General features: G+C 35.8%; 1 protein-coding gene across 5 annotated transcripts in view; it reads right to left on the bottom strand.

The window, feature by feature from the left end:
• Window positions 1–14,375, bottom strand: part of TMEM260 (transmembrane protein 260) — a 75,439-nt gene extending 61,064 nt beyond the window's left edge. For all 5 annotated transcript variants that reach the window (XM_032251159.1, XM_032251156.1, XM_032251157.1 and 2 more), the window contains exons 1-3: window positions 14,094–14,375; window positions 9,313–9,344; window positions 8,438–8,589 (exon numbers count right to left, since the gene is read on the bottom strand). In XM_032251159.1, coding sequence (XP_032107050.1) covers window positions 8,438–8,589; window positions 9,313–9,344; window positions 14,094–14,253 — 344 coding nt within the window. In that variant the 5' untranslated portion in view covers window positions 14,254–14,375. The remainder of the gene's footprint in view (window positions 1–8,437; window positions 8,590–9,312; window positions 9,345–14,093) is intronic.
• Between the last annotated feature and the right edge of the window lie 963 nt (window positions 14,376–15,338).

Here is a 15,338-nt window from a genome sequence, read left to right as displayed (position 1 = left end):
CCTCCCAAAGTGCTGGGATTACAGGCTTGAGCCACCGCGCCCGGCCACTGATGATTTTTTTTTCAAACAAAAATGACATAATCGAAAACATCATTGTGTTTTCACTTGGCAGTCCAGGAGACCTATTTTCAATTTCCATTTCATTCTTTTGAACAACTCTTAAAACAATTCTTATTTGAATAATTCTTAATTATTATTTTAAAAAAGCAACTAAGAGTTAATAATATGCTAATGCAGAATCTTAAAATTAGCCCATTACAATGAAAAGACATATTTCTTCTATTGAAATTGATTATCGCTTCAGCCAAATAAAAGCAAACTGGAGAAGCAGAAGATAAATTCAAACGAGGTTGTGAATAAAATGAGAATTCTTTTCACCAGAACTTGCTAACATACAGTTAATAGTTTAAACCATTTTCTAGTTTAACTTAAGAATACTTAAGATGAATTAGATATGAAAAAAGATGTTTTCCGTTCTCAATTTAATTCTCACAGAGCCCCAATAGAGCAAGGTCAAATAAGGTGTTCCTTCAAACGAAACACACAGTTTTATCATCTAACCTGAGTTACAGAAAAATAAAAATCATATTAGATCATATGAAAAAAAGACCACAATCTTCAAACTCCACCACTATGATCATTTTAATAACACAACCCTTGTATTATAAAAGTTAACTGTCAATATCAACAATCAACATCAAATTCTTACACTGTTAAAGAGGTAAACTTAATTCTAAGGTTTCACAATAATGGAGGAAAGCACTGATACAGATTATTCAAAATATCAAATCCAAAAGTCACTGAAGTACATTTGTTTTATATAAATAACTTTATACTCTCTATATAAAATATACTTTACAGTATATTTGCAGGAGATAAATCTTCCTGATTGCTTATTACTTAGGTTAACACTAAAACCATGTGCTTCACATTCCAGGAGAGCACAGTGTTTAGTCAATAAAAAAAGACATACCAAGAGTATGATAGATAGTATGGGAAGGGTAGTCAAGTGTTTAAAATCTCACCCAGATCATGCAAATGACAGAAATCCTCCACTGGAGTAGGGATGATGTGATGCTATTAAGCATCAAATGTGAGCATCAGAATTCTCTGCTTAAAACCTGTCTTCTTTTTTTGGTCTACAAAATTCATGACACTAAGATAAGATTCCTAAGAAAGGTACTGATTGTGTAGTAGTTTTCTCACTGATGGAATACTATTCATCTGTTGACACAATGGATAAATCACGAGGTTACAATTTACACCATTGACACAGGTTTGCTATTGATAAGGTGTATTTTTCTTTCCACTACACAGTATTTGATTTTCATGTGTAGTCACATGTTTGTCTAACCCTTAATCAAAAGGCAAATAACAGAAACCTGAAATTCTTTCCGAACACACATTTGACATGCCTCATAAAATTCATGAATGTAGTTGTCTTCCGTGTTACTTGCATGCAAAGAACCCAACACGGAGGGTACAATGCCCTACGTCTATTCTGAGTGTACTGAGAAGTCCTACTTGAAGTAAGCAGAATCTGACTGGGCAGGCCACAGTGCAGCATCTGAGCATTATTGTTTAATAAATTACTATTAGTGTCAATTCATAGTGACAACTAAAATAGTGCAGTTAACTACAGGGAAGAAGCATGGTAAAGGTGGATAAAACGAACAGCAAATCTACTACCCTCATCCTTTCATGTTCTTATCTTTCTGGGTCCTGTTCATGAAAATGATATAAAAGTTCCCTTCAGGCTCATTCACATAATCAACACCACGTATTTATCTCTCCAGCCTACCTGGAGAATGGTCAAACTAGGGCGCTAAGTTACGAAAAACTGAAGTCCTGCTAAGCCTCCTTCTTTTGGTGGCAGCTGACTTTACATTCTTTCAACAAATATGTTCTGGGTATCACTATGTGCCAGGTGCTTGTGGGAAAATTATAATGAGGCCACTGAGAGAGCAGTAGAATATAAATCTTTTCACTGTCAAGTTTAGACCTAAGAACATAAATCAATAATTTAGGACATGATATAAAAAATACATCTCTGAAGCCATCACCACTGAACCTAAAACAATTTAAAGCATTTCCACCTTTAATAAATTTGCAAATTAGTCCTTTCTTCCACATTTTAGAAAAACTTCCTGTGATTCCAGATAAAATCCTACTAAGGTTAGTTCTACTTCATGAGGTTTAACCAAAAGGAGAAATGTTTTGCTCAGAATTTTCAGCTATATCGATATTAACTACCAGTACTCTAAAAGGAAAAGTATAAAGTATTATTTCTGATTCAAAACCACTAAATAAAATTAGGGTAAAAAACTTAAAGCCTTCCAAAAGGAAAAAAACAAACTTAAATGCAAGTGAGGTTAGGAATAGCTTCCATAAATAAAATGTAATCACACAATTTCCATTAGAATTAAGATTTGTGCATTAGCTACTGAATGATAAAGCTATCAAAGTTTAAAACAGTTCATTTTATTGTATTCCATCAACTTATTCCTGAATACATATAAGAAAACGCTGAGCTAGGCTTTCTAGGAACAACCAATTTACCGCACGTTTTAACCAAGTTTCCACAGTATGCCGGCTAACTTGCACAATGGTCCAGCCTGGTTTAAAATAACTCCCCAGTTACAGATTTTAGTCAATTTTGTTTAAAATGTGTAAAAGCATATAAAACCTCAAGATTAGCTTGTTACTCAATCTTTATAATATATTTGGCATTCAGTAGCAAGACTGAAATTGGTTAAAAGTATATTCCATCGGAGTATCCTCAAAGACACTGGCCACAGCATATCATCACATTAGATCCTTTTTAACTGAAAACTTAGAAGACGCTGCATAATTCTTAAATGTTAAGATATTAAAAGTATAGGAAATAAATGTAAAGCATCCAAATAACTAAAGTCAACAGAATGAGGGTATTAAATTACTTTCATCAGCAGTACTAATCAACTTAATAAACAATAGAGATTTAATATTAAATAGTCTTATGTAAAGTCATGAAGTATATCTTAATATCTCAATTTATTAAGACTATTGTCTATTTTTATGGCTTTGAAAAGTACCAAATCTATATGAATTATGGCCTATAATTTTATTTGTAATTTATAGAAATATGTGCGTTTATTATTACAACCATAATAACTGATGACTAGCTCCAGTGGCAAAATCTTGGCAGGAAACAGATTTAGCAATTTAAATGTTTTATAAGTTTTTGTAATTGAGGAAACTTTTCATAATCTGACATTTGTTAAAACCACTTATTAGAAATTATGCGGCACAGTAGCTGTGGAAATATGAGCTAGCTTCACAATTATAAAGTCAGCCTATGTAGTCCTTTCCTATTGTATATAGTGGCATAAACCCCACGGCGGCCTATCAGCTAACTGGCAGGCAGGGGGCTGCTCTATTCAAAGTGAGAGATACAAGCTGGAGGGCAAAAACCTGGCAGCTCCCATCTGACCCCACAATCCCCTACTGGTGACAGCTCCAAGCTCCATGGCAAATTAGGCCTTCTCATATTACAATTGGAGAAGACAGATTCCATTAGCAGTATCTGAAATTGAGTGGAGAGCTGCACTGTTATCAGACTTGACTCATAAGCACTGCTATTAATCAGAGCTATGATAGCATTTATATATTTCAAGCTATCTGCTGCCGCTGTGATATTCTGCTACAAAGGGTTGATGGGACTTAGGAAAGTGAACAATAGAGCTTTCTGGGAAAAGCAGAGTAAATCAAGAAAGTCTATGACTTCCGCACATTCTGAAGGGATTGTGGTTTACATAAATTTTCTCCCAATTGGAGATTGAGCTCTTCCTCATCTTACACATGGGATTTAGTTGTCACTCAATGGTAACAGCTGTGAAAAGGTGAAGCGGCCCACCGCTCAGAATATTGCCTGCGCTTTTAAAGCAATTAACCCATGAACAGGAGGATACCTGGTGATATCAAAGGGATTAGGCCAGGCAGTGCATTATTAACATTTCCTTGAACTAATTCTAACTCTGGCTAGCTGTCAGAAAAGACTCTACAGTCTTAAAAAAGAGTTTTTGCTATGCTTTTTTCCCTTTAAAATGAAGCGCTACTATTTGAGCCTAATATGTCCCTCTACTTATAAGTAAATGCAAATGAACCAAGCTCTTAATATGCTTAAGCAGTCTAAGTCAATGCAATTTTAATACAAGTATGAGAGAAATATATGATCAATTAACCAGGGATCAGGACAGATATTCTACTGAATGGAAATTAATGCTCCAGTACTTTCCATTCTTCTTCCACTACAAAAACTTGGTGACTATTTGTTACTTACGCATAGTTACTTCTGAAATTAGGAAGAGCTTCACATTATTCTCTATGGCAATAATCTAAAATACTCTCTGAGCTGGAAAATCCAAATGTCCCTTAAGCAGGAGATTCTGCATTCTCTAAGGTATGGCATTTTAATTTTCTACTCTTTATTGAATGGAATCTTAGCTGAAGCTATAAGAATAGCAGACACAGTGCTCAGAATCAAGTCTTTGCCTTTCAAAAGTTGAATCAAATTAATTTTTAGCAGCAACATAATGTTTAAAAATATATAAATTATAAAATTACAAAGTCCATGAATTAAATGCTGGCACAAAACAATCTGCCAGAGATATTAAAGGATTACTGAAATTGATCACACGTTCTTTGTGGTAACCATAGTTTCAATATACCTTCACTATTATTAATAGTCCAGTATTTTAGGTAATCCACTTGACATTAAGAGATCTGATGTCTTACTGTACAATATTAATTATGTTGGAAAGTAATTTTATGTGAGTTTCCTGAAACCATATCTTTTAAAAAAAATATGTGAAAAACTGCCTATTTAATGGTTAGTGACTTTGTATTACTTTCTTTAAAATAAGCACTGAATTCTGATTATAAAAACTAAGAGCTTTACTTTCAATTCACATGAGTGTTCAACAAATAATGTGGAATGAATTATTCTATAGTTCCATTTGGCCCGTAATAGTTTGAAAAGGCTAGGCTGACTGTCAGGTCTGTTGAGAATACATCCCCCGCACTGTAACTATCAAAATAAATGACACAACATATAGCCTCCTCTGATATCATAAGCAATTTAAATCTTCCCTAAGGTAAAGAATTTGTAGACAATGATATCAACATGCTCTCTTCTCTTTTAGTGATACCAGAACGTATGAAGAATGAGAATACAGATATTTAATGATAGTGAATTCAGTTCTCCTTCTTTATTCAGTAATTAAGATTTAGTTTGTTATTTCCTAGACAACCATTTTGAAATTCAAGCATTAAACAATGTTAAATGGTGTTCATGTTAATGCTTTATATTATTTATAACTTTAAAATTTTATATTAACAGGATTTGTGAATTTCCAATAGAATAGGACATTTTAAATATTATACTATCAAATCTAAAAATCATTTACTTTAATAGCCCTAATAAAGAAAACCCCAGTTTCCAGAAATCACTAACTATATTACATAGTTTTAGAAACACAGATGTACACATTAATAAAATGAATACTATTTCATATAAATGAAATGTACTAAACTCCCTTAACATAATGCATGCTTAAAAATACTCCTGATGGGGACAATACATAAATACATACATACAGAAACAACTGCCACAATCTTACTATTTTTAATTTAATAAACTACAGTGACACATACGGCTTTCAATGTGCTGTTTTACTCATATGCTTTCTACATTAGAGAAAAGCAAATATAAATGAGTTCTTACCAACCATTAGGAAAGATTGACAAAAAATGCAGTGTTAATGACATCTTACAGCTTTTAAAAGCAAGAGAAAGATGCAAGAAAAGCAAAAATTACATAGTAATTGGAAACAACGAATAAATTGGTCTTTCAATCTAAGTCATGTTTACTGAAAAAAATGGAGCTTTTTACATCAACACATTTAAACAGAAATTTGCTTTTGAAATAAAATCTTTGTTTAAAAGGTACAGAAGGTCTTTATGTCCACCCCAAGAGCTAAATGCTATGTGAACAATTACCTGAAAAAAACCTAAACCTGTTAAAAGAATTAATTTACTGCACACCAGTCAGCCCTAATCCTACATGTACAGTAATGGTCTCTTAAGTGATGGGGGAAAAAAAGAATAAAACTGTTTCCTGGATCAAAACCCTTCAATATTCAACAACAAAATGGAATGATGATTTGGTTTGTAAATGAATAAAGTAGTGAAATGTCTCCTAAACAAATTCTGATAAGGGAGTCAACCTGCAAAGAAACACATCTGCTGTATGCTGGGACAGGAAAAAAGCCATCACTGCAATAGTTGTACAGAAACTGTGTCCTGCTGTTGGGTTTATATTCACAGAAGAAAGGTTTTAAAGGTTAAGTTCAGGTCATACAACAAATGAAATTGTAACAAGCCAGCTGACATTGTATAATGTCTTCTTCCACTCAATCAATAGGCTACTGTTAGTCCTATTACCATAGAGATGGCTTCTCCTTTTTGAAGGGTGTCTATTGTTTGACAAAACAGATTTGCCACTTGAACTAGGTTATTCCCAAAGGACGTGTACCTTGTCAATTATTTGTATTCAAAATAATGAAGTATTTTCATATTAAAATTATATTGAGATAATATTGTTAGATCCCTTTTCTGAAAGAAGGCAACTTTTCCAAAGCATATACTATATTATTAAAACCACTCAAACACCTAATTTACTCATATTAAGAGTTTGGATTTAAACCACATGTCAGCAAGTATACAGTATATCATTAGCCACGTATATTAAACGAAAAGTGTTACAGGCTAGTGTGCTAATCTAAACCCATTATAATCAATCATAATAATAAAAGCTATTTTTAAATAGATAACTCAAAAGTACTGTCCAGAGCTATCTGGATTCTGTAAAATTTTTTTTTAAGATTTTTATTTATGATTTTTACAGTGGTTCTCATGTGGAATGGCATCAACAATTAATATGTTGAAAAACACGGAAAAGTTTTAGAAAATGAATCCCTTTACATGCACAAAGGGCTATTTATAGCTACATAATATTTAAATATATGCATATGTTACATAAATGATCTAAAATACAGACTATCAAAATAAATAGTTTTCTTTAAATGTGTTTGTTCTAAAGTATCTTGTGAAAATTAATAATGTACTAATTCATTACAGAACAAGGAAGTTCCTGTTCAATCTAGATATTTAAAAACAACAGTTTTTTTCTCAGTGGAAATACTGACAGATTCTTAATTACAAAAGACTCAAAAAAAAGCCAATTCTAATAAAAAATATTTGAACCATTGAGAAACAGAAAAATATTCATGGCATTAATGAATCTAAGCAAAGACATTATTTTAAGTATTTCATACTTAAAGATTTGGCTATTACTGTAAAGCTGTAAGACTAAAATAACAACAAATTTAATAACATAAAAAGTCTAGAAAAGAGCAATAGTTATGATAACTGAATATGAAAGTTTTTTCGCAGCTTTAAAGTAAACTTCAGAGTTATAGTTATACTGTTATCTTTCTATAAATAATTAAAAGAGAATTTAGAATTTAGCTAAAGGGCAGTATTATGACTTTAACACAAAAATATTAGTCTTCAAAAATAACATTTGAAATTTGCCTATTCAAATTATATTTACATATAGAAACCATTTGTTTTGTAAGACTTGCAAAAGCTTTTAGAAGTGTTTTCATTTGGTTTTTCCTTTTGCAGAAAGCATAATTTGTATTTTTCACTATAATCCTCTTAAGCATAGGATACACTGAGTTAAGAGTGAAGGCGACAGAAACATCAAAGACAAATGAGTTACCAACATTCTAAATTAATGACCAGTGTTTTAAAAGCAGGGTAACCTTCCAAACTAAGAAAGCCTTCTAGAAGTACTTGAGATCTAATTTGCCTGCCTTCCCTAGAGCAATAATGGAGTGGAGTCAAACCTTACTAAAACCACATCCCAAATTGATTTCCTTAGTTAATAGCCTTATTTCAAAAAGTATACAACATGTTCATATTTAGAATACAACATAATTAGATATTAGCCCTGGACCTGACAAGCAGCTGCCCATCAGCAATACTCTGAGTAATTAAATGATATTTACCATTTACCAAAAGATGAACCTCACATTGTTGAGGTAAACTCGTCCATCTGCATCTTCGTAAAATGACAAACCTTATTAGTTCTGCCTAACCAGAGAATTGTGATAATGAACTGGTGACACCTTCACTCCATTGTACAAAACAGAACCAAATGTGTAATCATTTGAGGGGTCAAATGCATATGAAATTATTATAAATTAAGAAAGTGAAATCACGTGTTAGGGAAACCAAGCAAAAGATTTTTTTTTAAATGTATGTATTTGAGCCATAAGAAATCTACATCTCCAACTGCTGAAAATTAATTTTAACTAATCAACTACTTTACCTGAAAACGGTGAAAAAAAGTAACGATGCAGCTACTGCTCCAAATAAGCCACAGAGAAGATTGACGCGGTAGGCAATTGAACCAAAAGGGAACAGTGTAATTGCCAGTTTAGCCACCAGCGTGAACAAAGGATAGCCAGGAGGATGGGCAACCTATGGAAAAATTAGCAACTGTTAGGTTTTCATCGAGGAAAGGAAGAGTCACACAGACTTTAATTGAAAAGTAGCCCTTTTCTCAGGCAACTCTGAAGATTATGCACCAATGACTAAACATATGAATAGTGGTTTTCTATTGTAATCCTCTTGTGGCAATACAAATAAATATTTTCTTTAGTGGATTTGGCAGCGTGTATCACATGGTGCACCGCCCTGAGAAAGGGCGACATATTTCATTGTCGGTTCTTAAGCAGTTTGTTCTCTGGGTTCACAGTACATTAGGGTCATTTAAAAGGCTATTGAAAAAAAGCAGGTTCTGAAATATCATATGGGTTAGAAAGTTGAAAGACCACACTGCTATCGGATTACCACCACGCTGACAGTCCTAAGGTCTTGCCTAAAGGGATCATGCACCATAATAAAGTTTATTAAATAATAAACTTATTAAAACTGTTAACCCGATTTATTTTATTCTCCACAGCTTATACAAAATTTGGGGTGATAATAAGGCAGCTACTGTATATATAGTAAAGGCTTTGCTTTATAATTTAGTTTAATTGGATTTAAAACAAAGTAAATTGTCACGTACTGTACTTATAAGTTACTAAAAACCAGGGTTTGAAAATAAATTAATCTACTTTACTCCATGCTTAATTAAACTTTCTTAATTCCTAAAACTGTTAATGAGAGCATTGATTAAACAATAAAACTAATACTTACTCCAAGCTCATATGCAGCTGTGATCAGTTCCCCTGTGAAAAAATAATGTAAAACCAATAATTACTATTAGAGAATGACACTCCTCCAAAGTTTTCAAAATCCAAATGCTTGCATTGGGGTTTTGCATTAATTTGACTGGATAAAACTGTAAATCTGTAGAGATTTAACAGCATGAAATAGTCTAAGAATATTTTCTCCCTTAGGTCTTACTGAACAAACTATCTGTGATAGTCTTTAAGAACTGGTCACTGGAAATATAGGTAAATTCTGGTTTTTAAAAATGCTTATTTTCCCTCTCGAATGTTGTATCCATATGCAAATATACAAATACTGTTGGGGCTTTAGAGCATAATATGCTTTATTATCCCTGAAGAAATTAGCATGAAAGTTTATAAAGATGCAACCTTACGATAACGTAAAATGTGCAGACATCTGAGGTTTGGACACTCCATAAAATATGCCATACTACCCTAAAACTGGCATTTGGATATCTTCTCTGCATTAATTGCATTGGATATCTTTCATTGATTTCCAAGTGTTTATTAACTCCAGGTTATTTTGGTAAGATCTACTATAAGACATATTTTTCAAATAATATTCTTTTTACATAGTCCTTTATAGTTCCTCACTATTAACGACTATTTCTAAAATTATGATGCAATAATTTAATGCCTATTTGTTAACATTTTAAGTATTCAGAGCTCAGGGACATTTTTCTGACTCATCCCTATACACTGTAATACAGTACAATGTAAGGAATCAATATTGATGAATGACTCATGAAAAGTTACTAGTACCTATTAGCAAATGTACTACTGTCTATTCCCTATCCTTTCATAGATGCCAATACTCTAAGTTTAATTTCTGTCCCAGCTACAATTTAGACCTTTAGTCTCTCTGGCCTGGACTATGGCAACAGACTTGACCAATCTTCTACTTCTTAACACCTGCCGTCCCCCTCCCCAAACACACACACACACACACACACACACACGCGCACGCGCGCGCGGCTGGATTGCATCCCTAGTCTAAAATTTCTCAATGGCTGCTCTCTGCCTTCTGAACAAAGTTCAGATTCCTCAGCATGACATTCAAGCCTTCTATGGTTTCAAGGTTCTTTTTCTAGGCTTATATCCATGAAATGTACGTTCCCTCCAGTCAAATCTGATTACCCACTGTTTCTCTGGAGTGGCCCTGTTTCACACCTCTTCTCACTCGTTTTCTCACCCTGGAGTATTTTCCCTAGCATTCTCTCCCTAAATCCTTCAAAGCCTAGTTCAATTGCCACCTTCTTGGTAACACCTTTCCTTAGACACCTGCTTCCCCAGCCTCTCCATCAGAATTAATCACTTCTTCCTCCTCCATAGAACCTGCTTGAGTCTATTTAGCACTTTAGATTGCCTTATATTTCTGGTTAGTTGTTTTCATTTCTCGCTCCCATTAAGTTTAAAAACATTATCCTATCCATTTCAGGATCCTGCCAAGGTATCACCCCCTCTCCCCTCTGGCCACACACAAAGAATCAATTCAAGCCATGCACACAGAGGTTAACAAAAAGACACATCACATTGTCATCCTTGCTACTAAGACATCCCTGTCTTACGTGAATGACTGCATCATGGAAGTCCTATAAGGGCACCTGAAGACAGATTAGTCAACTACTTAAGGACATTTGTTAGAGATATCCAAGAGCACCTTAGAAACCAGTAGCACTTTTTATATCCTAAATGTTTCTTTTTAAATAGTTTAGGGTCTCACAGTGTATGAAAGAGCTATTCCCTTTGTTAACTACTGTAAATGATATGATTTGATAGTTTACCCCACAGCGGATTCATTTTTATGTCTTTAGCTCAAAACTGTTTTCATCAATTTTTTTGTTCTTGTATCTTTTTGTGACAAAGCCACCATAAGTTCAGAATTTCTAGGTCACTATTCATTCTCCTTCATTTTAAGTTCATTCAGAATTATATTTAACATTAAGAAAAATAGCCTATTTTTCTCTAAGTTCTCCTTACCATGGAAAAGTCAGTATGTGGTTATTTGCTGGAGTTCTGCTGCCATAAAGATAAATCTGGAATGTGACAAACTTCCATCAATTCTCATCAAATGTTAAACTAAAATCGAAATAGAAATGATGCCCCCATTCAAAGCTTTTAAATGTATCTCTGATAAAGATCTAAAGGGAAATACTACTCTTAGATGGTGATAAAGAGGAAGTGAATAGGCAAAAACAAAAAACAAAAAAAAACCTCAAAAGTTCCTGAGTCCTCGCTTTCTCCCAGCCCTTTACACAAACGGTTCCTCAGAGTTGTGTCTGCCTGCATCAGAATTAATCTCCCTTTTAAAAGTGAAGATTCCTTGCCCATACTTCCAAACTCCTTAGGACTCACTGACCCTAAGGCTCAAGTTTCCCAAGTAATTCTGAAGTACTTCCTGTTTGAGAACCACAGCTCTGTTGTCTGCAAGGCAAGACCACAGTTGTCAGCAGGTGCTTAACCTTTAGAAAAACCAGCTCCCTTTTAATCATACTTCTCAATAGTAATTAGACTAGATTGTCACACATCACTTCCGTTAAAGACAGTATCTTTGAAATAAACTCATGTATAAAACTAGTGGGGCCCGTAAAAGCACCATGAGCACTCCGCCCATAAATGAACTATGTGTCAAGTGGTACAAAGAATAATTTTGGCAAAACCACACTTACATTGGTTTTGAGATGTGTTCTGTTTACTGATGAAAATATAATTCATAAACATTCAAGAATAATACATTCAACATTTATCAAATATACGATTAAGCAAATTTTCCATATTGGCATATACTTGGCAAACAGTTAATCATTCCCAAAAATGAACATAAAAATATTAGAAGCAACCATTATTTCACATCAAACCAAATTAAAGCACCTAAAGTTTGGTAACTCAAGGTAAATATACAACTTTATTCTTTTGGGAAAAAACACAGTATTAATAAGGGGAAGGCAATCATAATTTTAAATAGATTTTCAATATCACTATATATGTGATGGTGGATTTAGAAAAGAATTTCATAAAATGTTTTGGCAAAGAGTAAAGGTCAAGAGGGCACATTCTAAAGTCAATGTACTTGGGTTCTTTCCTGACTACCACCTGCATGACTTTGGGCATAGCTTAGCCTTAGCTTTCTCATTTATAAAAGGAAAATAATAATTGCACCTCCTTTTAAGGGTAGCTGGGAGGATTCAAACAACCCATATAAAGCACTTGGAACAATGCCTGGCACAAAGTAAATGCTCAATAAATGTCAGTGATTATTACTCTCCTAACCTTCACGCTCAACCAACCCTAAGTAGCTGACACTCAATTTTTTTATTTTTTTACAAGTAACGGAACTATCTAACCTCTGAATAATGTATTCCAGCATCAAAACTCTCACAACTATAAAGTTACTTCCATTATGAAATACAAATCTTGGAAACATGGTACAAAAACTCCCTACTACACGAATGAAACACTATCCCTATTTGTGCAACAGGACCGGAAAGAAGAAAGGTAACAATTTGAAAACGGAACATCAACGATCTTCAATGTGGTAGGCAGCCCTAAAGATGATATCCACTGACCCCAACTTCCGTTATTCTCACTTGTGTAATCCTCTCCCCATTGAATATGGGTTGGGTTTATTGACAAACTTCCAGGAATAAACTAGGGAAGAGGTACATTACTTACAATATTAGGTTGCAAAGTGACAGGTGTGTCCAACAGAGAGGTGTCCTCCATCTTTTTCTTGACAGAAGTCAGTTAAATTATGGAGACACACATAGCAAAGAACTGGAATGCGTTTCTCCCCAAATTTTGCCTTGAGAAGACCGCAGCCCCAGCCCACACCATGACAGCAACCCTGTTCTGAGTACTGCCGTCTAGCTTAAGCAGCACCGATTCCTGACTTACAGAACCGGGAGATGATAAATGTTTGCTGTTTAAGCTGCTCCACTTGGAGATAACTGGTCAAGCACCAAAAACTGCTTTTTCAGTCCATAGGTTCACCACCGGAAATTTCAGCACCCTTCTGACAAAATTACTGGCCATGATATGGCATCGTTGAATCCAAAACCAAAATCTGGATCTTGTTTCTTGCTTCAAATATATAAGAATTAATGTGATTTAATGGTCAATGAGTCATGCTTTTCTTTTTCACAGAAACAGCCGCACCTGGCTTCCACCTTGTTAACAGTTCTCCTGCAAATATCCTGCATTGCTAGTTCCTTCTCAATACTCAGGCTTCAATTAAAACATCACCTCTTCAAAAGCCTTTCCTGAATAGCCCTTCGGAAGGACCCACTCCTTACCCCACTCTCAATCACATTTCCCGCCTACCGTCTCCATAACTTATCACCAGTTAATACGCTGTTTATTCATTAACTTGTGTACTGTCTAACCGCACTGGTACGCTCGCAGTATCTGTTCACCACTACTGTTCCTTCGTCTGAAACATAATAAGGACTCGGTGAGTAGTATTTGTGGACTCAAAAAGAATACAAAGGAAATACTCAGGACCAGGAAAAAACACAGGGGGAAGTGGAGAGGTCGTTAAGCCCCATCTCGAAAGCCTGAGAACTAAAGAAACGAGATGGAAACAGGGATAGAAACAGAAGCGGGCTCAGGAACACACAATACTGGGCTGTGCACAAGCGGGCGGATGGAGGCCCAGAGCGAATGCTAAGTGCGGAGGCCAGACACGGCCCCTGCCCGTTCTGGGACCACAGCAGAGGGGCAGGAGGGGTAACCCTGCTAGTACTTTACCCGAGTCTCCCCCCGGCACCGAGCGGGGCAGCGTGAGCGTGAACACGGCGGCCACGGCGGCGAACACTGCCAAGCCGCCGCGGAGGCCCCCAGAGCGCCGCGGCCCCACTCGGAATGCCCGCTCCCGGGCCTGACCCCTGCCGTCGCCATGGGGACTCATGAGCCAGTGGCGACCGAGGGAGGAGAACGCCGCCGGCCCAAGGACTCGGTGCTACACGAAGCTCAGCAGCCGAGAGGCAACTTCAGCCTGTCGGGCAGCGGCGGCGGCTTCCGGGTCGAGCCTCCGCGGGTCGGACCGCACCTTTCTCCGCCTGAGCGCGGGGAGGAGACAATGCCAGGTCGCGTTTGAGCGAGGCCCTGAGAGCTTTCCCGCAGTGCACCACGCATTGGCGTTCAACTACTTATAATTTGCTTTAAGGTCCCTAATCACTGGGAGAGCGCTCCCTTTAAAAAGCAAGCCTGGCCACAGGCCTACTGTCTCCATGGCTGTTCCCCCCTTTCATACTGACTTGGTTGGGTCTGACACAGACCAAAGCAGCTTGGAAAATCCGAGCGAGGAAGGGCTGCTCCTGCCCCCTACGGTGCGGGGTGGAACTGCACAAAAGGGATCAGTCAGGAGCCCCTACCTGTGCTAACACAAAGGGTGCTGTATTTACTGTATGTGCAAAGTAAGCCAATAAATACGTTAATCGCAATTACGTATTTATTACGATTTACTACGTTACTATGATTAATTACAATAAGTCTGTGTGCTACTTATTAAATCACGGAGTATTTTTAGAGAGATTAGAATATGCTAGTGTGTCAATTTTGTTTTTCTTCCATAGCATGATGAAAACTCTGTAGATGAGTTGGGAAATTTGAGTCCCTGTATTCATGCAAATAACTCATACTTTGATAAAGGTGTCTCCTAGTTTAATGAGCAGGGGTGTTTTCCTGGAGCTTTCAACACAACAAAGTGGGAACGAAATGGAATCATCATACTTTACAATGAGCTGTAACGCAAAAAAAGAATCAGGTCCTATTAACATAGGATAATCATATAACGGCGCAGTTAACACGTTTTTTAAGCTTATATTTTATATTTAAGCTTATATTTTATGTTATTAAAGCAGTTATTCTGGAGTGGGATGGGAGGAGGGCAGCCCCCATAGAATGTATCTCAAAGACACACTGAAAACCGGTGACAATCTCAAAAGTGTTACATGCAATTTGATAAGGACACAGTGACTAAAACATAGAATA

This window comes from Sapajus apella, unplaced genomic scaffold, assembly GCF_009761245.1.
Source record: "Sapajus apella isolate SASKATOON/1434 unplaced genomic scaffold, GSC_monkey_1.0 scaffold74, whole genome shotgun sequence".
In the NCBI taxonomy this organism is placed as follows: domain Eukaryota; kingdom Metazoa; phylum Chordata; class Mammalia; order Primates; family Cebidae; genus Sapajus; species Sapajus apella.
Note: the sequence above shows the minus strand (reverse complement) of the source record. Positions and strands in the feature narration are given on the sequence as shown.